The sequence below is a fragment of the Miniopterus schreibersii genome, assembly GCF_964146895.1.
Source record: "Miniopterus schreibersii genome assembly, chromosome: 9".
In the NCBI taxonomy this organism is placed as follows: domain Eukaryota; kingdom Metazoa; phylum Chordata; class Mammalia; order Chiroptera; family Miniopteridae; genus Miniopterus; species Miniopterus schreibersii.
The window spans coordinates 60,313,544-60,339,121 of NC_138118.1; the positions used below are offsets into that span (position 1 = coordinate 60,313,544).

The 25,578-nt window shown below is 32.2% G+C and overlaps 1 protein-coding gene across 1 annotated transcript in view; it reads left to right on the forward strand.

The window, feature by feature from the left end:
* CASD1 (CAS1 domain containing 1) overlaps nt 1–24,353 on the forward strand; it is a 43,907-nt gene extending 19,554 nt beyond the window's left edge. Inside the window, exons 6-18 of the mRNA XM_081147256.1 lie at nt 1,786–1,830; nt 2,272–2,395; nt 4,846–5,060; nt 6,554–6,976; nt 8,004–8,093; nt 13,261–13,380; nt 14,361–14,517; nt 15,873–15,952; nt 18,154–18,255; nt 19,610–19,750; nt 20,268–20,345; nt 21,555–21,647; nt 23,417–24,353. Coding sequence (XP_081003382.1) covers nt 1,786–1,830; nt 2,272–2,395; nt 4,846–5,060; nt 6,554–6,976; nt 8,004–8,093; nt 13,261–13,380; nt 14,361–14,517; nt 15,873–15,952; nt 18,154–18,255; nt 19,610–19,750; nt 20,268–20,345; nt 21,555–21,647; nt 23,417–23,683 — 1,935 coding nt within the window. The 3' untranslated portion in view covers nt 23,684–24,353. The remainder of the gene's footprint in view (nt 1–1,785; nt 1,831–2,271; nt 2,396–4,845; nt 5,061–6,553; nt 6,977–8,003; nt 8,094–13,260; nt 13,381–14,360; nt 14,518–15,872; nt 15,953–18,153; nt 18,256–19,609; nt 19,751–20,267; nt 20,346–21,554; nt 21,648–23,416) is intronic.
* Nucleotides 24,354–25,578: the final 1,225 nt, after the last annotated feature.

Consider the following 25,578-nt stretch of genomic DNA (forward strand, 5'->3'; position numbering starts at 1 on the left):
GTGGAGGTAAAGCCAGAGAATACCTGTCATGTAACTCAGGAAAGAGTTTGAAGAAGTGGACGATGAGTGGTGTCACTTTAGGAGCTAGGTAGGGTAGAACACAGGCACAGGATTTGGCAATCCAGAGTTCCTTAATGGGTGGTAACGCCCCAAGTCAGAACGTGGTAAATTGAGGCATAGATGAGAGAGAAAGAAGTTGCATAGTGAAGGCAGAAGGCTCTTTTGAGTAATCTGTTGGTTAAGGGTGTGAGGGGAAAGAATATGAGAGTGAGGCAAGGTTGAAGGAAAATTTTTTGAGGAAAAAGATGATAGATTGAGGGACAGCAGAAGAGGGGAGAAGGGGATGAAATTGATAGTAGGAGAGTGAAAGGAAGTCATGTGAGGATACAGTCCCAGAAGTAAAAAGGAAGGGGGTGTAGACACAGAGTAAAGGGTTAGCCGTTAGAAGGAATTGGGACATATTTTCTTGACTCTCTTGTCACAAGAAGATAGGCTGGGTGAGTATATGGGTGAAGTTGTAAGAATGGAGGAAGGCAAGAACATACAGCTAGATGAAGTCTATTTTCTCTTTGAAATTTGAGAATTAGACTTTATGCAGAAAATGAGGGGGAGGAAAAAGGGACCAGTATAAAGAAAATATGATTTGGGATAATCACTGTGAACAGTGACAAAAGGAGCCACCTAGGAGTGAGGGAAAAAGTTATAGTAAAATAACATTGTAAAATGAAGCACTAAATACTTTTCTCTTAAATTAGCCCATTTTAATATAGATTCTTGCCACTCATGAGACAGGCAGGAAGATATTATACATATCTTATAAAACAAAAATACAGACTCAGCAAGGTTGTTTAGGGTGCTAGACTGGAAACAGAAATATTTCTGAAGGAAAATAGGTTAATTTTATTTTTGTCTGCTTTCATAGTTTTCTGTGAAAGTATATATTACCTTTATAATGAGACACTCATTTTTATATGTGGGTCAGATGTTTTTCTATTTTCTTATTTTTAATTGTTCCTTATGCACATGATTGTAATATCAAGTCTTCTGTGTTGTAGAAAGTGCATTGAGTTCAGGAGTCAGAAGGCAGCCTCTGGCTTTGCCCTGCTAGCTCCAGCAGCACCCTCTCAGCCTTCCTGAGCCTGTGCCCTTGTCCTTTCAGACGTGCTGTAGTTTCCTGTATTATCTCGCAGGTGCAAGAATCTATTAAAATAAGCTAATTTAAGAGAAAGTACTACATAATTGGTAGTTTAATTAAGAGTACAATTTGCATTTGGTGAAGATTTCTACCAAACTTCTCCTTGTTTTTCCCCCCACGTTGTGGTCTATAATAATTATCAGTTTATTTTGTTAAATACATATTGGATTTGGCTTTCCCAAAAGATTGCTTCTTTAGGATACTATCTTATATTTTATTTAACACTTAAACTGCATATTCCATGAATACTTTTTAATTGACTGGCAAAATATACTAGAGCTTTACTCTTGATCAGTTTACTCATCATTCAGAATAATATTAGGCCATGTTAGATTTCAGTAGCATTTTTATTTGTTTGTTTTTTGGTAAGGAACACCAAAGAATTAACCATACAAGCCTCATGCCATCCTGTATAAAAGGCATTGGTTATCCATCTTGTTATAACAAGAATTCAGTAGGAAACTCTAGAAAATTAAAATGTGTTTAAAAGGAGGAAGAACTTAAATATAAGGGAAAGAATTAAGTCATGTTACTTGTATTAATTCACTGAGCTAGATACAACACTATTATAAAGATTTTTCTTTCTTTAGGATTCTGTTGCAAAACCCCATGTGATTGTAGCTGGAGCTGCCACAGTAAGTTATTATCTGTATTCTTAATATAGTGATTTACTTTTCAAACTTTCTTAGCACGTCTGTGCTAAGAAAAAGTTAACTTATGTTAAATAGATTCTTGATTGTACTTATATTTTAATTCCTATTTCTATTCTAATTAATGAGACTGATGAATTTTAATAAAAAGATATGGATGAACTTAGAAAATTTGGTGTTAAATGTCAATATTATTTTATATCTAAAATGATATTCTTCTTGAATGTTATACATTGACAGTCTAATTTTATATCAGCTTTTTCTACCTTCATATATTTTATGAAATAATGTGACCATAATTTATTCTAATATTGAATAAATATGGAAATTATTTTAAAATAATAACCTTTGTTACAATAGAGTAAATTACATACCTTAATTTCTCAGTGGTGAGTAGTGAATTAATGCTTAATTTTTACTTCTTAGTGGTCTATCAAGATTCACAACGGCAGCAGTGAAGCACTTTCCCAGTATAAAATGAACATTACCTCCATAGCACCACTTTTAGAAAAATTGGCAAAGACTAGTGATGTTTATTGGGTCTTACAAGGTAAGGGATGAGTAATGAAAAAATGTCATTTTGTATATATTTTGAGTCATGGGATTTTATTATCTCCTATTTCAAGAAGCAAAGTTATTGCTTTATGAGAATAAATTTTAAAATAAGGTTTGCAAAATTAGAATAAATTTTAGTTATTTGCTTTCCTCTTTTCAACTTAAGGAATAGACAGACTAAGAAATATAATAAGTTAAAAATAAGTAATAAATAAATAAAAATACTCTCCAAGGAGCCTCAGCAGGCAGAATGGCTGTAGAATATAACAAAGAGAATACATTCTAAAGGCAAATGAGATGTTTGCCTCCGATTTTTTACTTCTTACAAAGTATACTTATTGCAATTGAGAAATATAGGGAAAAAATTACTAAGTCTGTTTCATAATATTACAGTCATTGGAAGTAAATACTATTTGGAATTGACAGAATATATTTAAATTCATACCACCTAGTTTATACTTGGTAATGAAATTCTTTAAGAGAAAGTTGACATTAGATCAACTCATTTCAGGAGTTTATTGAATGTCCATTATTTAATGCCTAGCACAATGTGAAATGCTTTGGGTTTTTTAGCAATTCAAGTTGTTTGTCAGAAACTCTTATGATTATTTTCAAGTTAAGTGTCAAGCTGAGAGGAATAAAAGGACTGGTGATAATCTATTCCACAATCTCTATTTAGAGACTCATTGTTAACCTTTCTCTCACTAAAATGAGAAATTTAAATTTAAATTATTTATGAGACCTTGATCCTCAATAATACAACCTCTTAATTATGTGAACAAAGTTTGCAAATTAAGCAGTGACAGAAGGAAAAAGAGACTGGCTGCATTAGCAGTCTCCTACAACCCAGTTTTAAATTCCCATTACCCGGTATAACCCAGCATCCAAAAACTTTAAACTCTTAAGACATGCTAGAACATAAAAATGAGGACAATATTGATTTATTAATTAAAAAATTGAATATAAGATAAATCTATTGCAAATCTTGGCCAGCTTTACTTTAAAATGAATACTAGGTGCCTGGAATCCTCTGAACTTTAACAATAGAATATGAAATGCAATCTGCTAACTTGCATGATCACAATTTCTACCAATAAGAAGTTTTTTAAATGTGTTTTTTCCTTTTTTATTGAATTTATTGGGGTGCCTCTGATTAACAAAATTATACAGGTTTCAGGTGCATGACAACACATCAGCTGTATACTGTATTGTGTGTTCACCAGCCCGTCAAGTCTCCATCACCATCTGTGTATCCCCACTAAACCCTCTTCCACCCCCTCCATTCCCTCCGCCAGCAGCTACCACACTGTTGTGCCTCTCCATGAGTTTTCTCTCTTTGTTTTCTTATTTGCTCAATCCCTCTACCCCCATCAACCCCCTCCCCTGATAGCTGTGAGCCTGCTCTCTATCTGTGAGTCTGTCTCTATTTTGCTTGTTAGTTCATTTTATTCATTAGATTCCACATATGAGTGAAATCATATGGTACTTGTCTTTCTCTCACTGGCTTATTTCACATAGTAAAATGCTCTCCAGGTCCATCTACACTGTTGCAAAATGTAAGCTTTCTTTCTTTTTTATTGCCGAGTAGTATTCTATTGTGTAATGTACCATAGCTTTTGTATCCACTTATCTACTGATGGGCACTTGGGCTGCTTCCAAATCTTGGCTATTGTAAATAACGCTGCAGTGAACATAGGAGTTCATATATTCTTTCAAATTAGTGTTTCCAGTTTCTTCAGGTAAATGCCCAGAAGCAGAATCACTGGGTTATCAGGCAGTTCCATTTTTAATTTTTTGAGGTAACTTTGTACTACTTTCCACAGTGGCTGCACCAGTCTTCATTCCCACCAACAGTGCATGAGGGTTCCCTTTTCTTTACATCCTCGCCAACATTTATTTGTTGATTTGTTGACATGTGTGAAGTGATATATTATTTTGGTTTCAATTTGCACTCTCTGATGATTAGTGACATTGAGCATCTTTTCATGTGTCTATTGACTATCCGTATGTCCTCTTTGGAGAAGTATCTATGTCCTCTGCCCATTTTTAGATTAGATCGTTTTTGTGGGTTTTTTTGGTGTTGAGTTTTTTAAGTTCTTTATAATTTTTGGATATTAACCCCTTTATCAAATGTATCATTCGATGGGTTGTCTTTTCATTTTGTTGATGGTTTCCTTTGCTGTGCACAAACTTGTTTATTTTTTCTTTTGTTTCCCTTGCCCAAGGAGATATATCAGAAAAATATTGCTATGAGAAACATCCAAGATTTCACTGCCTGTGTTTTCTTTTAGGATTTTTTTGGTTTTGAGTCTAACATTTAACTAATCCATTTTGAGTTTATTCTTGTGTATGGTGTAAGAAGGTGATCTAGTTTCATTACTTTGCATGTACCTGTCCAACATTCCCAGCATCATTTGTTTTTTTAATAATGTGTTTTGTGTGCAGATCCTGTTTATGAAGATCTATTAAGTGAAAATAGGAAAATGATTACTAATGAGAAGATAGATGCCTACAATGAAGCTGCAGTCAGTATTTTGAATAGTAGCACCAGAAATTCTAAATCAAATGTTAAGATGTTCAGTGTTTCCAAATTAATTGCTCAAGAAACCATCATGGAATCTTTGGATGGCTTACATCTTCCAGAATCAAGCAGAGAAACTGTAAGAATTCTTGTATCCATCAATAGATAGAGACTGTAATATCTAATTGTATAGTAATTATATGTCACTATAAATGGTAATAAATTATTTTATTGTAATCTTAATTACTTGTAGTTATTCTATCTAAACATACATTTAGAAATAATTTTGGTTTCATCCCGTAGCTGTATATATATGACAGGTTTTGATATTCTAAGAGGGAAAGAAGTTACCGGAAGGAAGAAATGAAACTTCATTTTTTGAGCGCTAGTCACTTTTACTATACCTTGTCTAATCAAGAAGCTTATAAGTTCTCAGAGTACTCATATTTGAAAACTACAGTTTTATGTTCTTGCCTTAAACTGACAAGATTAAGCTTCTATGAAGAATATATTTTTTAATATGTAGAATAATTTTGATTATTTTCTTATAGTTTTTATACCCAAAACACTATTCAAGGTACATAGTAAACACTTAAAAAAAATCCAGATTGACAGATGGAAAGGGATGTTAAGTTAAATATGAAAGAGAACTGCATAATTATGAATTTTCACAGATTGTGCAACAGATATTATTTAGAGTTATTGTTTTCTTATAAAGCAGTGATTCCTAACCATTTTGAGGATCATATAGTCCCTTTGAGTATTCACTAAAAAGCAATGGTTACGTTCCTCTCCTTCAGAAAAATGCATGTGTGTATATATCCACACATGATTCTCCATATACCTTTAAGGGGCTTAGGCTTAAATAATATAATCATCTTAGAGTTCCAAAAAGATGTCTGAACTATAAAGTTTTTATAAAACTAGATTTGACCAAATCTTCAACTAGACAGAATCTTGACAGCTGGCCTAGAATATTTTTATTGTAATGAAACCCTGTTCAAGATGCTGCATTTTATTTAACATTAGAAGTCTTAAAATTGTAGAATTCTAAGTGGTTCATAAACTGTAGACCAAATGAAAGTCATATTATGAATATTGTTAGGTAAGAATCGATTATTTTGTGGCAGTTGTTTTACATTCTTTTTGTACATCTAAAAACTGGAATTGTATCTTAAGTATCTTGGTATCTTCTGTATTGAAAGTCTGCTAATTAAAGTTCTTTGGTCTTTGACACCTGTCACTCTTTTTTTTTTAACCGAAGGCCACAGCCCATTAGCAGCCATGAAATCAGTATTTTTTCTTAAAAAAAGAAGAAAGAAAAAAATAGAAAAATGTCAGAGTACATTGTAAGTAGTAAGGATAGGTATTGTTTCCTGTATATGTGTCTGGGTCACATTATAAAATGAATTTTTATTATAGATCATAGCCCAAGAAGTTTGAAAAGCCCTGTATTAGCTATTACAGATTGAAGGAATAGCATTATTTGCATGAGTGGTTGGGAATTGGTAGCAAAAAGTACAAAAGCATTTTGGTTTCAGTGCTGAAAAGTCAGTAGTATTCACAGGAGAAAATCTAATATGAAACACATTACTGACAAGATAATGACCAAATAACTTGATTTGTTCACAGAATGCAATGATCCTTATGAACGTGTATTGCAATAAGATCCTGAAGCCAGTAGATGGTTCCTGTTGCCAACCTCTGCCTCCTCTGACGCTCATGCAGAAGCTAGCTGCTTGTTTTTTCTCCTTATCTATTATCGGATATTTAATTTTTTATATAATTCATCGTAATGCTCATCGGAAGAATAAGCCATGTACTGATTTGGAAAGTGGAGAGGAAAAGAAAAATATTATCAATACCCCTGTATCTCCGTTAGAAATACTTTTACAATCTTTGTGCAAACTTGGCCTGATTATGGCTTATTTCTATATGTGTGACCGTGCAAATCTATTTATGAAGGAAAACAAATTTTATACACATTCAACTTTCTTTATTCCAATTATCTATATCTTGGTTTTGGGAGTATTTTATAATGAAAATACTAAAGAGGTAAGAGTTGTTTTCTTTTTTACTTCATGTTATCTTTATCTCATTACAAACTCTAGATTAAAAATAGTATCATTTATTAGGCCAGAATATACAAGCATGTTATATAGGAGAGGACAAATGGATATTGTGGCTGTACTTCACTTAGTGGACTCTGTTGCTGTTTTGAAACAGTTTGGAGGAAGTTCAAAGAGTTTTGTGAAGATTGTTGAAAAGTTGGAAAATAATGACCTGTGAAAAAGATGTCATGCTTAGTGTTTTTTTTGCCTGCATAGAGATGGAGAAAGTGTAGCAGCTTCCAATTTTATAATGGTCTTTAAACATTACTCACTGTTATCTTCTGTAAAGCAAAAATAGATAATTGCATTAATAAATGCCTGTGCACAAACATTTATATTTATAGTGAGACATATGTACACAGAAATTAGAACCTGCATAATAATGTGGGCACTGTTTATACTATCTGAATTTCCTATTTTAGCATTGCTGTAATTGCTCTGAATGTTAGTGTAATTCCATTACAAGGTATGATTTATTTGAATTAATAAGTTCTATTGTAAGAAATAACTATTATTTGAGAATGATTAATTGGTTCTTCATCTCAGTCAGAATATTCTAGGGAAAATAAGCTATAATAATAGAGCTTTTTTTTCCCCCACAATAAAGTGTAAGAACTATAAGATCTTTTCTAACTGTGATCCTAAGATTTTCTTAAAATTATAAAAAGCCATTTTTTTAGATTTAGAAATACATCTGTCATACTTTAAATGTAATCTTAACATAAAACCATAAGTATCAACTTAAGTACTATTTAAAATGTTAGTTTTCAAATTCATTTTATGTTTTAAATAGTTTATTATATCTTTTATCAAGAAATAAAATGATCATCTTAATAGTTTTTTCCCCCCAAGTTTCTTTTAACAAAAGCATTAGCTTTATATCCTATAAGAGTAATTTTAACATACTTAGTATAAACTGTCCAAATAATAGCTTCATGGTGAATTTTAAAACATTTTGGTTTTTTACACAGACTAAAGTATTAAATAGAGAACAAACAGATGAATGGAAAGGCTGGATGCAGCTTGTGATTTTGATTTATCATATCTCTGGAGCAAGTACAGTAAGTAATTTGAAGTTCAGAAAATATAGGAAATAATGTCACTTTAATGTTTCTTTAAGGGTACCAACTCCTTTGTTTTATATTCTCACCATTTAGAGACCCTTCTCATTTCCAACCCAATCTTTCTGCCTTCCCATTCTTCTACACCTGACTCCATGAATGTGTAGTTTTAAAAGCAAAATCACTTTTTTAAAAGGGAGGGCAATAATTTATTTGTATTTACTTGGCCTTAATTTTAATGTAGTAGAAACAGCTGATAATCTAAGGGCATTATTTCATCCCACCCTGTTGAACAACTAATTTAGTTATTAATAGTCTTTGTAGATGACACTTAATTGCAAAAGATTTGGAATAGGCAAGTTACTCTCAAAGGAAATCAAATTAGTTGATTATATTTTATATTCTACCCTTCACCATATTTTAGGAAGTTTGACCAACTATCTTTACAGTTTTAAAGTTTAAGAAACTTAGAACTCTTGCCCCAGCGTTCAGAGAACTAAGGTACTGATGGCCTGCTGTTGTCGACCATGTCGGAGGTACCACACTTCCTAAGTATTATCTTCCCTGTGAGATAGGGATCCTTCCTTTGCTCACCCGGTGCCTTCTGTACCTGGGTAAATTCATTTTTTCCTCTCCCTAAGATTCTTATGGTCTGGGAACATCTTGGATTTGTCATGGGTAGAAAATAAATATATCAGTTGTAACATTTTAGCTAGGTTTAGCTAGGGTGAACCTAGGTGTCTGATAACCACTTTTCACATAAGCTTTTATAGTGAAGATACAAACTGATTTCTGTAAAATATGTTTTAAAAATTTAAGAAACATTTCTTATTTGGGAACTACTGAATTGTTTTTTTTTGTTGTGCTGTTTATATAAAGCACACATCTTTAAACAGTATCTGAATCAATGATAAACTAAGGTGACGGGACTGTTGCTCAGAAAGGAGTATTTTAAAATTTTCATAGCAGCAGTTAAGAAGGTAAATAATGCTGGGGTTTTTCAGATATCTCTAACAACTTGAAAATGTTATTTTTTATTAAGTCTACTGTCTTTAAAAGTTGATGATTTTAAGAGTGGTTTGTTTGAAGGGCAAAAGGCAGAGAATGAATTTTTCTTTTTACTGAAATTATATGACTATGATATGTGTATTTGTGGCAGCAGTGAAATTCCTGTAACACTGAAGCTGAAGGGACCTATTGAATTCATGTAGCCATGGGAGAGCCAGGACAGTCAAAGAGATCCAAGGCAAGGAGAGATGAAGATAGTAAAAGTGTATAAGCCCAGTTCAGAATTTATAGGATAAATTTGGCAAATTCTCTAAAAAAGTAAGTAGAGATGCATATTGAATCCTAGAAATATCTCTTGACATATGAATAAAGATTAAATTAATTTGAGAGGGAAAAAAGGGTTTTAAGAAAATGCCACTTAGAGACATAATTAATTGCTGACATATTAAAAGGTGATAATGGTGTAAAAAAAATCAGATGGAAAGAATTAATGGCAGATTAAGTTCCTCAATTCAGTGATTCCAGAAGGGATTGGATCATAAATGGATGCAAGCAATTTGGCATTCTGTTATAATCATTTGCCAAGCTAGCATTCTAATACATCTTAGACTACATCCCAATACATCCTAAATGACAATTGTTTAAAAATCCCTGTTCTGTAAAGACATACTTTTCATTAACAGATCACTTGTTATGATTAATTTACATATCCTTGTGCTTTATACTGTAGGCTTTTGTGGTTAGAAATTACCTGTATCTACACCAAGCAAAGCACTATTAGGGTGGGTTTTAACATATTTTGGGACTTGATTCTTGGATATTTAAGGGATTCCCTTAATTAAAAACTTATTTTAACAGCCACGATTATTTTAATTACCTAATCTTAATGTTTTTTATTTTGAGTAAAATATATCAAACTTTAGTTGTGCCATGTTTTATACTAAAATAGGTACTATCTCAAAAATTAACAAAAAATTCTTAAACTAATGCAGATGGTCTGGCAGATTGCAATTCCTGGTGTAAACATTCTTTTAAGACATAATTTATATCTAAAATGGATAAAATACTATGAATTTAATATGGAAAGTACAGAAAGGTAGTTACAGACAGTGGATGATTTTGTGTTCCATTGTGGAAGTTTTCTTTTCAGAATTTGTAAATAACTTTTATGAAGGGACCTGAATCAAAGGTCTTGAGGGAAAATTTGTGGGACTAGAAAAAGAACAGAACCAGAAGTCAGCCTAGCTATTCATTTTAATAAAGTTGGAATTTCAAATATATTTTTATACCTAAAATTTTTTTGTAAGTAATACTTGACTCAGTAAAAGATGAAAAGAAATACAGTTTAAATTAAAATCGACTAAAAAAGAATGATAACTAAGTGCTATGTGTGATCATTGATTCAAGGTTCCTAAATAAAAAAATATATTTTTAAATCATAAGGTATATTTCTGGGACAGTCAGGGAAATTTGAGTATACATTGTACAGTAGATACCATTATATATTCATATTAAACTTCTTGGGAATGATAATGAAATTATGGTCAGGTATTTTTTTCTACTTAGGAGATACTTGCTAAAAGATTTAGGGATTATGTCATGTGGTCTGCAATATACTTTTAAACGGTTCAGCATAATATGTATATAGATATCCATTGTACTATTCTTGCAACTTTTCTGTTTAAAATATCCTAAAATAAAAAGTTGAGATATTACATGAAATTTGTAATAATTATTAACATGAAATTTGTAATAATCCAGCATTTTCAGGAAGTTGGCAAATTGTTGTGATAGCTTTTAATTGCATTTAAATGAATTGTTTTACTGTTGAAATATAAGAACCACCTCCTACCTTTGTAGGCCTAGCCCCAGTCTTGAAGGGAATTAAAAAGCATGTTTTATGGAGAGTGGTTAAAGTAACTAGTAATGGTTAGCCTGGGTTTGACATCTGTTTTTTAAATATTTGTAGAACTATTAGATGTAAGAGTGATTAGGCCTGTGCATATGGCTCCAGGCTAGACTCTTCATCATGGTAACCACTAGCCACAGGTGACTGTTGAGCACTTGAAATGTAGCCAGTCGGAAACTACATAAATGCTAAACTACGTAAAGTGAAACACGAACCAGATTAAGTATGATTAATTAGGATAAATGCATGCTAACTTTAAAAACTTAGTATAAAAATAATATAAAATATTTACACGTTGGAATGATAATATTTTAGATATATTGAGTTAAGTAAAGTGTACTGATTAAAATCAGTTTCACTTGTTTCTTTTAAGTTTTTAAATGTTCTGGTGGCCACATTAAAAATTTACTGTGTGGCTCAGTTTTATTTCTATTCCACAGCACTGCCCTAGAGGACTGAAGTTGGTAGTTGTACACAGAGTTAGATTTCAACTTTTCATGAAAAGCAACTGTATAGCAGTTAAGGACTGTCTAAAACTGGAATGGATTGTCTTTGGAATTTGTATGTTTTGTACTACTAAAAAGTGCTCAGATACTTGAAGAAAATATTTTAGAGAACATTCAAGAATGAAGTAAGGGCACAGGTTTAGATTAGATAACTCCTGAGGTTATTTCAGCAGTACATTTTCCACCTTCATCCCTGTGATTCTACTATGTTACACCTTCATTGAAAATTTCTGATCTAATGATGACATAAAACATTTAAAAAGAACTAATGATGAAGAGCAATAAATAAAAACTCTGGTGTATAGATTGTTGGTAGTCTAGCAGCTCAGAGGAAGAAGAAATAACATTCATCAGCAATTGGGAATTTCAAACATGGCTCTGAAATAGAATAGAATTTGAATAAGCAAAATGTGGTTGGAGGAACATTCCAGGATAGAAGAAACAGGTAAACCAAGGAGCGGTGACAAGGAAACACAAGAGGGCCCATTTAGGAGACAGAGAACTAACACTTTGGCTCAAGTCGTGGCTGTGTTAAAGAATTTATGAACTATTACAGATTCAGGGTTTTTTCTCTCCAGAAAAAAATACTATCCCCCAGAAAAGAACAGGATGTGTTCAAGGTGCATTCAAGGATGTGTACAAAGAATGCATACGTCCAGGGCCTTAGAAAGTCTGTTTAAGGTGTCTGCTTAAACAGCAGTTGGGGAAGACATATGTTAACCAAAGTGACTTTATAATAAGTGTTAATGGTGGATAATTACGAAGGTGATCAGATGAGTCTATACAATAGAAGCCAAAAAATATTTATGTAGATTTAGTAATTATCCCTAAAAGAATGGCCTTAAAATTGCAAGGGTTAGATGTCACTGAACAAGCCTTTAAAAGATAATTTTTAAAAATTGTATACTAGTTATGTTTCAGAGATCATGAATATGCTTCTAAAGGACCAATGGTTGGTGGATAAGTGGAATGACAGTTCTGAGAATCAGGACTTGTAAATGAGATCATATTTCCAGTGACTCCCGTAAAATATAGATTAGAAATATAGTATGTTTTATTCAACCTCAAAGTGAAGATGTGATGCTCTGAAAAACCATGGCAAGTGAGTCTAAGGATCTTGGTCATAATGAAACAATTTATGTAGGTGTATAAAATAAAATTATTCTATAAAAGAAGAGTGAAGGGAAATAATATTTCTAAATTACGTTTGCATGTTTTTAAATATGTATGCTTTGCTAAATATTATAAGTAGTCATGTGATCATTTTATTTATTTAAATATAGAGTCTAAAGTCTCTATATTTAACAGGGCCAAATATGTAGGAATTTTTGTTTTTTATTTTCATTGGGAAAGTGTGAAATCCATAGTGGTGATTAATAATTTGATATCATATATTTAGTTCCAACTGGAAGAAATCTATGAAGTGCTTTTATATTAATCATGTATTCCTCACAAGAACCCTTTGAGGAAAGAGGTGAAAGTCTCATTTTGCAGTTTAGAAAACTCAGACTTAAAGTCACACAGCTAATACATAGCAGAGCCAGAATTTGAATCAAGGTCTTTCTGATTCCAAAGTCTACATTTTTAACTCCTGCTGTAATGCCTAACTTTTGAGAAAAAATCTTATCATTGATATAATTTCCAAATGATAACAATTATCTATTATCTTGGTTAAAAGTACTAGTTATGATAATTCAAAATATAGTTAGGGCCAACATATATTTTAACCTATTTTTGTCAACAGTTTTTGCCTGTGTACATGCACATGCGGGTTCTGGTTGCTGCATATCTATTTCAGACGGGCTATGGGCATTTCTCATACTTTTGGATCAAAGGAGACTTTGGAATCCATAGAGTATGTCAGGTAGGAAAGCATTCAGTTATTTTCTTTTTCTTTCAGTTCAACATGCTTTTGTGCCTAACTGTTGATAAAATATAAATATTGTCATTATAAGGCCATGAATAATTTGGATTTTTGAAATAGCACTTTAAAGTTGTATTATTTCTGTGTTCTATGTTAATAATTTGAGATAAATAATTTATTACTGAGGCAAGGGAAAAGATAATTAGATGAATGTATAATAAAAACACTGATACACAAGGGAAAACATTGCTGATTCACTTTAGGTTTTAGTTACCTAGAATTATTATTATAGCCTATGTTTTCTCTCTCTTAGTAGAGGGTTAAATATTTATTAAGTTTCTACATTACTCTAGGCAATTTCTGAACATTATTTTACTTATCCCTCATTAACAACCCTGAGTTATGATCTTCATGTGTACAGACAAGGACACTGCGGCTCAGAAGTTAAATAATTTGCCTATGGTTATATAGTAAGTGCTGCAGCTCTATCAATCTCTCATATTCTTTGTTCTTTGAATGACATCACACTGTCTGAAATGACTATTCCATAAGTCCCAAAGATACTTTTAATTTGAGTAATATCATTTTGTATCTATGACAACTCTCAATTTAATCTCAAATGGGGTAAGTCAACATCAAATAGAGATGAAATGGACACCTTTTCTTGAGGTAATCTAATCTCTGCTTATGAATTGTATCCCTAGGAAGGAGATTTATGATTTTTTCCGTACATTTAACACGATGGCAGTTGTAATCAGAGGACAGCTCAGGCTTGTGCTTTGCTGGAATTTAGTTAATATAATGATGCATAAATATTTTATATTCAACTCTTTACAATGATTGTAGAACAAATACAATTTTAGGGATTAGTAAAATGTCCATTTATTATTCTAGTCTCAAATAAACATTTATACTTTGTCAGAATCTCTTTACTCTTCATGAATATTTGGAATGAAACAATTTTCTTCTTTTTTTTATAGGTCTTATTTCGTCTCAATTTTCTGGTAGTGGTGTTATGTATAGTAATGGATCGGCCTTATCAATTGTATTACTTTGTCCCCTTGGTCACTGTATGGTTCATAGTCATATATGCTACTTTAGCATTGTGGCCTCAGATAATCCAAAAAAAAGCAAACGGTAAATATACTCTCTTACTTATGTTAATAAATATATTCTTTCAATGTACTAAATTTCTTTTTCGTTGCTGAAGGCTATTATTTTTATTGAGACATGTAAACAGTTAAAATGTATGTGTAGTATTGACATTTCAAAAGTTTGTTCTTAAAAACTATTTCTAAAATGCTGCAGCTAAGTAGTTCAAATAACACAACAGTGCAGAATAATAGTTTGTATCTAAATTATGTATCTTTTTTAAATTTAAATTTTTCAAAGCCATTTTACCTGTTAACTAATGCAACAGTTTTCAGTCTTGTACAAAGCCAGAATGGAGAGAGCTAGAAGAGAGAAAGGAAAGCCAAGTAAGGGCCAGCTCTGCTTTATTTGGTTTCTTATATATATTGAGATTTTGAATAAACATTAATTTGCAAAAAGGCTTTTTATGTCAAACAAGTTTAAAAGCACTAGTATAATTTATCTTCTAGAAAATCCTTTAAGCGGTTATTATCAACCTGTGTTACCTATAAGGAAACTTAAGTGTCCAAAAGTTGTCATCTTCAAATTTCACATAGCCAGTTACTGATAGTGTTCAAAGTGAGGCCACTGTCATTTATCTTAATGCCCCCCCTCTAAGGTCATATCATTAGAATATTTTTTCTTTATGGAAAAATATTTAAAAATTTTTAATAATGTACTTAACCAAATATTGTATATCAAAAATATTTTCTATTGACTTCTGTTATAATTATCAAATAAATTTTCAGGAAAGAATTGAGTTCCAGCCTTTAATAAAGTCCATTAGTGTCTTTGGACAGTCTCTGTAGTTTAATTCCTTGACATAAACACGAAGTATTAATCAAATGAATAATCAGTGTGTATAAACTGTGAACACATGACTTCAAACATGTATGTGTTAAAATATGTCTTATGGTTAAATCCTAGTCCATTAGAGAGTTCTTAAGCTCTCCCTTTAGAACTTGAATGTTTAAGCCGTCTTCCCTAAATTAGATTCAACATGAGTGTCTGTTAGAATTACATTGAACATATTGTTTCAAATTTTGTTGTAATTTTCAGTAATGAATAGGTATAATTGAATTCAGGAGGTGTTTTCAAATATATTTATAGTAGTCGAAGAGCAGGTGTGTAGGGTGTCCCTCTGGTGTATGTTGTAGCCTCATTCCTAGCGGGGACTCGCCACTGTTTTCCTTTTTGCCCTCCTTGTAACTTAACGCTGCTTAGATGTATTTTGTGTAACTTATAAGCAGCCTTAAATTATGTTAAGAACTATGTAGCATATTACTATGTTAGATAGTATTTAATATCTTTTCTTACGTAAATTTACATTTTTTTAGTAAATTAAATATTTTCTCTCTTAGGAAGTTGTTTCTGGCATTTTGGCTTACTGCTGAAACTAGCTGTCTTGCTGTTATGTATATGTTTTTTGGCATACTCTCAGGTTTGTACAGTCTTTTTAGTTTATATTTTGTTCTATTTTATTTGAGAGTTCAAGTCTATTAAAGTATGTGAGAAGAGTCAGAGCTTTTCTTTAGCTTCATTTTTTAATGACTGTAATAAAAGTGTCACTCTGTAGTTGACTACTCAATGTGGTTCTTTTGAGACCTACTTTTGTTACCCCTGTTTTGTTGTAAGAGCAATTTAAAGCTCTTCCTCTGGCAATTGTTCAGAACCCATTTTACTTGATCAATCAAACGTTTATTGAATGCCTCTTACAAGACACTACTCTAAGTGGAGATCAAAATTCTCCTGACAGAATTTGCAGCTCGGTTTGTGCATTATTCAGTGCATCAAAGTGTGACTTGATTTTTCCATAACTGCATAGAGTAAAATTTTGGCAGATAGTAAAACCAACTTAGGAGCAAAGGGATTTGTATATATGTACTATGTTTAATTAAAAGTTTGGTCATTTTCTCTCAGCTACTTTAGCAAGGTGGTGAACTGCTACCTGCTGGTCAGTCCATCAGGCAGACGTATCATTTGGGCAGCATGATATTTACAACAAAATATTTTAATTTCAGTGCCTGTAGTTGTGACATATTCTGCAGTTTGCTCTTGTCTCCCACACTCTGTCTTGTACCTCACTGCATCAGGTATAAATGCCATACAACCTGTGTGTGTGTGTAATTCTATAACGCTGGGTTCTTTGCCTGTTTGTTTTGTAGGCTTTCTGATTTGTAGGCTTACTTATTTTCATACTTAGAAATAAAGCATTTATTTTTCTGCTTGACCTCTAAGGTTTTTTGCAGGAGATATATGAAATAATAAGGAAACAATAGGCAAATGTAAAAGAAATAGCCTAGTTAATGCAACAACTACTTAACATTAAAATTCCCAACACTCTGTGATGCATCTGAGGGAGAGAAAGGAAGGTGGACCAGAGGTTCAATAGAGGGACTAGGAAGGTTTCCCTGCCCTGGATTAGTGTTTACCCCTGCACAAGAAAAAAGTACATAGCCCAGTATAGCCCAATGTCTTTCACAAAATGGGTGCTCAATAAATACTTGTTTATTGATCACATAAGAAACAAATTTTTAATCAGAAATAAAGTACATTATAAATATATCACATATAATTTATAAGATCATATCTAATAGCTGTATACCTATTAGATCATATTTCTGTATTTCAAATTATATGTATATATGATACATAAGTACCTTACATTGCAAGTTTTGTTAAGAATCATCCTTAATAGTCTGAGGCATAAATAGGATCTATTTTAATAAGCTGTAAGCATTTTAAATTATGTCATTAAAAAGAGAATATTACATTTTATTAAAATAATAAAGTTTTTCGGCCTAAGCATTCAGCATTACCTATAATATAATAGCATTTTCATATTTTTTCTTAATTTTATCAGCCTTTTTAAGAATTGTGATGTTCCATTTTTTTATGCTGTGGGGTAGGTCTCACAGTGGAGTTTTCCTTAATAGAGTTTGTCGTCATTCTTTAGTCTGGAAATCGAGGTTTTTGTTCTCTGCTTTGAAAGACTTCATTAATGTGCAGGAATGTACCCAAGACTTCTGCCTCTTCATTCTCAGATTTTCCAGGCTGTCAGGTTAATAAAGGGTACAATTCACTAACTTCACCAAAGTGAAATTGTAAACTTTGTTTCAAAAGCTAGTAATGGCACTTGAGTATGGTTAATTGATTAAGGTGACTAATTCAGAATTCTTTTAACTCAAATGGTTAATTACAGATTATTAAGGACATTTAGAGAAAAACTATTTTAACCTTAACCATCATTTTTCTAGGTTATTTATACCATATTGGCTGAAGTCTTTTCTATTTTTTGTGTTTTGATGAGTAAACATTAGCTGTTTTGTGTACTAAATTTAAAATCTTAAATGGAATAATTTTCCAATTACCAGCTTGTTCTTTTTAATTTTTTCAGTATCAGTAGCCTTTCATGTGCAATGAAAGTAAGTTAACAAAAATGTTTTAAGTCATCTTTATTAGCCATTAGTAAAATAAATTTATTTTCAAATGAACTGATGTTTTTAAGTGAAATAAAGAGAATCTAAAAACTGTGAGTGATCCTTATATAATCCTAACTTTAGAAAACTATATTTATAATGAATTGCAAAGCAAGTATTGACTTGTACTATCTTAATTTATTTTCTGGATTCCTTTTCTTAGGGTGCATTTGAGAAGATCTTTTCTCTTTGGCCATTGTCCAAGTGTTTTGAATTGAAAGGAAATGTATATGAATGGTGGTTCAGATGGAGGTTAGACCGTTACGTATGTATTTACTTTGTGATCTTTTGCCATTTCCTATTGTACTCCTAAAAAATTATTTGGAAAATTTTAATCTAGTTTTATTTACTTTTGTAATAAGGACACATGTTGATTTATTAAATCAAAGCCACCCTGTCCCTCTACTTTTTTATTGCAGAGAAAGGGAATGCATGTGTATGTTTGTCAGCAGAAAAATACTGTAAAAATGTTGTCTATAAAGTGGCCTTTCTTTGAGTCATAATTTTGACTTACAGGTGATCCTTCATACATATGCTTCAGCCAATCAGCACAATATGTATTGAGCCCCAATATATGTTCTGGTATTGGTGTTGTGAGGGATATATTAGAGAAAGAAGACATACCTCCAGGCCTCTTAACCTTACAATCTAGTTTAAAACCCAAGATTACTACTTATGATTGGTTGCTACACTACACAGTATGAATTTGGGGGTAGAAATTTGCAAAGAAGAGAGAGCAGTGTCATGGATAATTCCATGAATTTAATCTTGAAGGATGGTTAAGATTCAGTTGGCCAACGAAATGTAAAATGTCCAGCACAGCATTCGGAAAATAATAGGCACTGAATAAATATTAATTACCTCTCTTTACTCTTTTCCCTTTTCCTCCCATCTTTCACTTATCCATTTTTCATTCAACAAATGTTTTCTTGGTGCCTATTTATGTGCCATTGCCTGGTTTTCAATGAACTACACTTTCCTGTGCCATTTCTAACAAACTGCATTTCATTTCAAAATCATGTATTAATTTATATTAATAAAAAGCTTTGCAAAGGTCTTCTCATCAAATAATTTTAAATGCTCGACTTTCTCATCAGAGCAGTCTACTATGATATGGTAGTGCATATCAAGCCTTAATTTAAAGAAGAAAGCTTTCTGGTCCACATGTTTTTCACTCTGAGTACATATACTCCTATTTAAAAGTATGAACTTGGTGTTGTTATTGTTGTGTGTTTTATTTGATTGAAAGAAGTATCAATATAAGATGTTTTGTCTTGGTTGAATACAATTAAATTTTATCATGCGTCTTCAGAATAGTTTTTTTATTATTTTAAAATTGTCTTTATTTCTTCACTTGCTGCTGAAACTGCTCAGTATGAGCCAGTTTGTCTCATATTGTTACAAGAGATGTTTACTTGTCCATTGCTGACAGTTTTTAACAATTGTGGGCTTTATTTCATTGCTTGAAGTTTTACTCTTGAAGTTTAAGTCCTTAGACACTCTGAAACTTTAAGCTTTTAACCTACTTACTTTTATACATATTTTTCTCATTTACCACATTTTTTGGTATTTATTGGAAAGTAGCTGTTTAAAACAAATTTTTTCTCCTTATTTTTCAGGTAGTCTTTCATGGAATGTTGTTTGCTTTCATTTATCTGGCTTTACAGAAGCGTCAAATACTTTCTGAAGGAAAGGGTGAACCTCTTTTTTCAAACAAAATTTCAAATGTTCTATTGTTTATTTCAGTAGTTTCTTTCTTGGTAAGTTTCAAAATATAACCTTCTAATATTCCAACATCCTAATGGGTATAGAGATTTTATTTTAAGAGATAGGAATTTAATCAATTATTTTTAATAATCTTTTCTTTAAAATTTTTTTCTCTTTATTTTCCAATTGAATACAAATTCTGAAGTGAGTACATACACATGTTAAATATGAAGAATAACTGAAAGCTAAGTGAAATAGGAATTTTAAGAATTGTAATAAACTTGGGGGAAAATACAAATGTCAGGTGTTTGAGGTAAAGTCATCACTGCCTCATGGTCACTGTTCCCAGAAAAGCATAGACATAAGCCCCTCTCTCTGCTTTCTTACGTTTGGGCAGTTTAAACACCAAAACAAGTGGTGAGCAAGCCCATGGAAAGTTTTCACTGAAGCTTTTTAAATCACATAATGAAGTACAATGTTATAAATAAAGAAAACTTCGACACTTTCTGAGAATGCTGCCTCTTTAAGGCGTAACTGTATTTGAACCGATCCATGTGTTTTTTGTTTTAGACCTATTCTATCTGGGCTAGCAGTTGTAAAAACAAAGCCGAGTGCAATGAGCTCCACCCATCTGTTTCTGTGGTGCAGGTAATTATCTTGATTTGGAGAAATTGTTTCTTAATTCTTGGTAAGAACACAGTCTGTAGCAGCACAGAAATTTGAGATCATACTCTTTAAAGTGTAGGTGTATTATTTAATCACTCCAAGCCCTACTTTCCTCTGTTGAACAGGGATATTAAAATCTCCTTTAAAGGGTCATTACATTAAATGTATGGAAATGATCAGTATTTGTCATTTAATAGGCTTTACAAAATGTTAAGTGTGTTTTTCATATTTGCTTTTGACAATTTTTTATACATGTAACAAATATGTGATGCCTAGTCTGTGCTAGATATTATGCTGAAGGATACAGTGATAACATACGTTTACCCTTATTGAGCCTACATTCTTCTGTTAGAGATAATAATCATATAATTACAAATAGAAGTATATGATGCAATAAGATACCATCATGAGGGGATATCACCTAGTTGGGGTTGGAGTGAAGGCCAGGGATGATTTCCCTGAGAAAACTAAGCTGATTTGGAGGGATGAAGGCACAGCAGGCAGCAACAACTTAGGCCTGTGGGGGAAAGGAGCATATAACACATTCAAGGAACTTATTCTGGAAGGCCATTGGGGCTGGAGCTCAGAACGCCCAGGAGGACCAGAGAAGTATGTGGTCACATTTACATTTTTGCAGAGACACCTCTGGTTGCAGGTAATAGTACATTGTGATTACTATGGTGATGATTAAGAACAGGGTGCTTTGGAAACACGGGACTTTTCCTAACCCATCTTGATATCACAGCAAGGTTCTTGGAGAAAGCAATGTCTAAGCTGAGGCCTGAAAAATGAGTAGCCCAGCAAAGAGAAGCAGGGAAGAATTTCTAGAGGATCTTTGTGGAAGAAGCAAAACTATATCATGAGGTTTTAGAAATTTTGCCACATACATATGATACGACCTCTTTCTACACAAAGGGCCTCAAAGTGGGTTCATATTCCAATAAACATAAAACTATTCAGCCATGTACTACCTAATATCTGCACTGCTATGCAATATACAGACCACATGTTTGAGAAATCCAGTTTGTATAAAATCTAGAACAAACATAATTTGCTAATACTTTATTGAAAAAAACATTTTGTGTGTATCAAGTTTAAGAATATAAAGAATAAAGTTATGACTTGGAGGAAAGCAAAAATGATATTAATAAACAGATTATTAATATGTACCTTTGTGTTTTTTTCCTTCAGATTTTAGCCTTTATCCTAATAAGGAATATTCCTGGATATGCCCGTTCTGTTTATAGTTCATTTTTTGCTTGGTTTGGAAAAATTTCATTAGAGGTTGGTACATTAATATTTTGCTCTATCTTACACAGTCAAGGGTTATATATATGCTTGTGTGTATGTGAAAACCTGACATTTTCTTTTAATATATTTTTTTAAATTCTCACCTGCGGTTATGTTTTTACTGATTTTTAGAGAGAGGAATGGAGAGATAGAGAGGGAGGGAGAAACACCGATGTGAGAGAGAAACATTGATCGGTTGCCTCTCGCACACACCCTTACAGAATCAAACCTGAATCTTAGGTATGTATCCTGACCTAGAATCGAACCCACAACCTTTTTGGTGCATGGGACTACACTCCCACCTGGCCAGGGCACCTGACATATTTTTTAAATCAAAGCTGTGTTATTTATGGAATTATAGGGAAAAAAGCTCAATACTTTCAAAAGCAGTAACATATTGTAGAATTTTTTAAAGCTTTATTTAAATGAATAGACATAGATGACTTTCAAGCACAACCAAGATGCTAAGATCAGGAGAGAAAAAGTGACAGATATAATGACATTTATAAATAGATATAAATGAAATCAGGCTGAGGGGATTTCAATTTGTTCATTTCCATTATTAAACATGATATTACTGGAATTTAGGTTGTAATGCTTATCATAATAAAATATACCTTTATGACTGGAAATGTTGAGAAAATTTTAAAACGCATTACATTTTGTGTGTAATACCTGATATGAAATTATTTACAAAATCAGTTTAAAGTAGATTTTGAAATATATTCTGAGTGTTCTGGACTTTATTTGAAATACAATATTTTGAAACAGAATTCATATTGTAATCATAAAAGATAAATTTTAGGGCATATGATTTATTTAAAAGATACGTTTTTGAGTATAAGATTTACTAAGTTGTCTTTTAAAATAGGGAAATAAACTTCCCTTATAAGTTCTTGAATAAATGTTCTATTATTTTTTAGAATTTAGATTACATAGAATTTAAAATTCTTGATCATGAATGACTTACTAAGTCATTCAGTGGACTAAAGAATATTTATTTTGCCAGCCCCTCAATATTTAAAGCATGAGAGGTTTTATCAACTTTAATTTAATTAATTTACTATTTAGTATTTCTGTTAAAAATACAGAAATGTCCTAGAGCTCATATTTGTCAAAGCGGCTCAGGTATATTTCCACTCTGATATTCTGAAGCAATGTGATGAGCAAAAACACATCTGCAATCACAGTCAAAAGAAGTAGTTGTGCCTGCAGTATATATACTCACAGAACTTGAAGTACATTTCAGAAGCATGTGAAAATGTAGTTCAGAACATTTATTTGGCCACACATAGCAAACATGAGGACATCTTAAACACCATGCCATTTCCCACCAAACTTCATACATACATAAATATATTCACAAATATATACATATGTGGTCATGCATAGTACACACATGGGTGTACACATAGGTTTATAGCTAGGTAAACACACATACACAGTCTTTCTTTGTTTGAGATCTGAATACGGGGGTCTAGATATCATTCTGTCAACTGTCTTCTCTGTCATGCAAAGAAATTTCATAAAGTTAGAGGGCTTCTGTGGTTCGTTTCTTGAGGACTTTGAAGGAGTGTCTCAGCAAGTCATCGTTCTGGAGAGCAGACTGCAATAGACTTTTCAGTCCAGCAGTGAAACAGAATTAAATGGCTTCAGAAAAGCCTGCTAACATAATTATGCTATCAAATGTTTAAATTAGGAAAAACTGTTATATATTCATGGGCCTTCTGTACATCTCTAACTTTAAATATCTTTCCTCCTAGCTTTTTATCTGCCAATATCACATATGGCTGGCAGCGGACACAAGGGGCATCTTGGTACTCATACCTGGAAACCCTATGCTCAACATCATTGTCAGCACTTTCATATTTGTCTGTGTGGCACATGAAATTTCTCAAATCACTAATGATCTTGCACAGATCATTATTCCTAAAGATAACTCATCTCTGTTGAAAAGGTTGGCATGTATAGCTGCATTTTTTTGTGGACTCCTCATTTTAACATCCATTCAAGATAAATCAAGACATTAAGTTCCTAAAATTCTAAAAAACTTTAACTCTTCAAGCTAACTTTGTGTCTTCTTAGAGGGGAAAAGCATCTATCTTGAGATATAATTGTATATGTAAATAAAACTTGTGTGGTAAGAGGACAGCTCAGTGATATCTGTTGAACATGTCTGGTTGTATATACTAGAAATGTACATATCCGATGTGAAATACTGACGCCAAGTGCATTGTATAGGACTGCATGTGAAAAGTCTTTTCTATGGATCTATATTTCCATTTATAAGTGATTTTAAGTTAACATGTGAAGGCAGGGAAACAATTACCTTTCCAGTAAAAAAACCAGATGATTTAATTAGCTTAGTGTCACACTGTTTTGATATTTACTAAATTTGTGGTAATAAGATTGTCTACACCTATATTCATCATGGAAATTCCTATTTCATTGAATACTTTCTCACTCAAGAGTGACTGCAGTATTGTTTTCTTACCATATGTGCAATGATGTGGAGTGATAAACAGTATGCGTTTAATTTATGTGCTCTTGTTCTGTTGTTACGTCTCCTGACATTTTTTTTTTCTAACTGTGATTTTCAGGTATACAACCCTAAGTCTTTGTACCCTTTGTCTCACAGAGTTGTTCTAGGCTCCATGACAGGGTTTTGTCACTGTTGATGTTCCTTTTTTTTTTTTTTTTTAATAAAAAAGCCAAATTTTCTTTCCAATTCAAGCATCACCTGTTTCCTTTCCTTAAGCTATACCAGTGTAATACCAGTTACCCTGTGGATCCATTTAATATGTTGTCCCCTGACTAATTTTGTATATTATTTCCAATGTTTGGAAAGCTCTTTATAACCATTTTGTTATTTCTTATTATGCCCCCCTATTTTAAAAAAATATTTATCAATCTAAACTTGTGCAGTCTAGTAAAGATTCAAGTTGTTATGATTGAGATGTACGACCATCTTTTAAGTAAACCGGTGACATTGGACAATAAATGTTTTTTATTTGGTTTGGTTTGGTGGTGTTACAGCTGTTAGAGGTATAAATTTATTTATGTGTTGTACAGATTTTATTACGACTTTTAATGTTTGAAAGATTGCACTTGTTTGCTCTTACTATGTGTGGGGTAAAATATATTTTCTGTTCATCATGTATGAAAATATGGAATAATTTAAACAGTAAATAAACATTCTGTGGATGCTTATTTTTGTATTGGCAAAGTATCAATTAAACTATATGTGTTCTTTTTTTAAAAAGCTGATCCATTAATGATTGGTTTCAATGTCTAATTCATTTCTTCAACTTAAATTTGCTTTTTCAAACTCAGTGTAGATCAGTGTGATCCCAGAAAAAGGAATAATTTAGTTATCTGAGCTTTGGAGAATAACCTGCCTTCCTACCCAGCAAGTTTAAGCATTATGATTTATTAGTAGTCTTACTTGAAGATTTTTAAATTTTAACTATTATTTCTTTAGCACTGGATTTATGTGCTAGTGATATCTTCTCATTAATTGAGGACTATTTCTTAGACAGAAATGTGTGTTCTTTCCTTTTCTCTCTTCTTCTGCCCTTACTTAATCTTTTGACATTTCCCAGATAGACAATTGTAATGATTCATTGCTCTGCCTCCTAGACTGCAGCCTTCTAAGTAGAGAATAGTATAGTTATAAATCAAAAACTTCCAAGCACTGTGATCACATTATTCTTGCTGGTGTGGCTTGCCAATGAGTAGAGTGCATTTTAATTTAGCTTGTAAGTTTTATCACCTGAAAAAGATTCTTCCTGATGAAACAATTGAAAAAGAAAGATGACCAGTATTTCTGGGTTTTAGAAGCATTTATGTCTCCAACAGTGATACCTACATGAATATGTTTTCTCTCCTTTTGGAACTCAAGCCTAAAACTTAACTGGTAAACCCT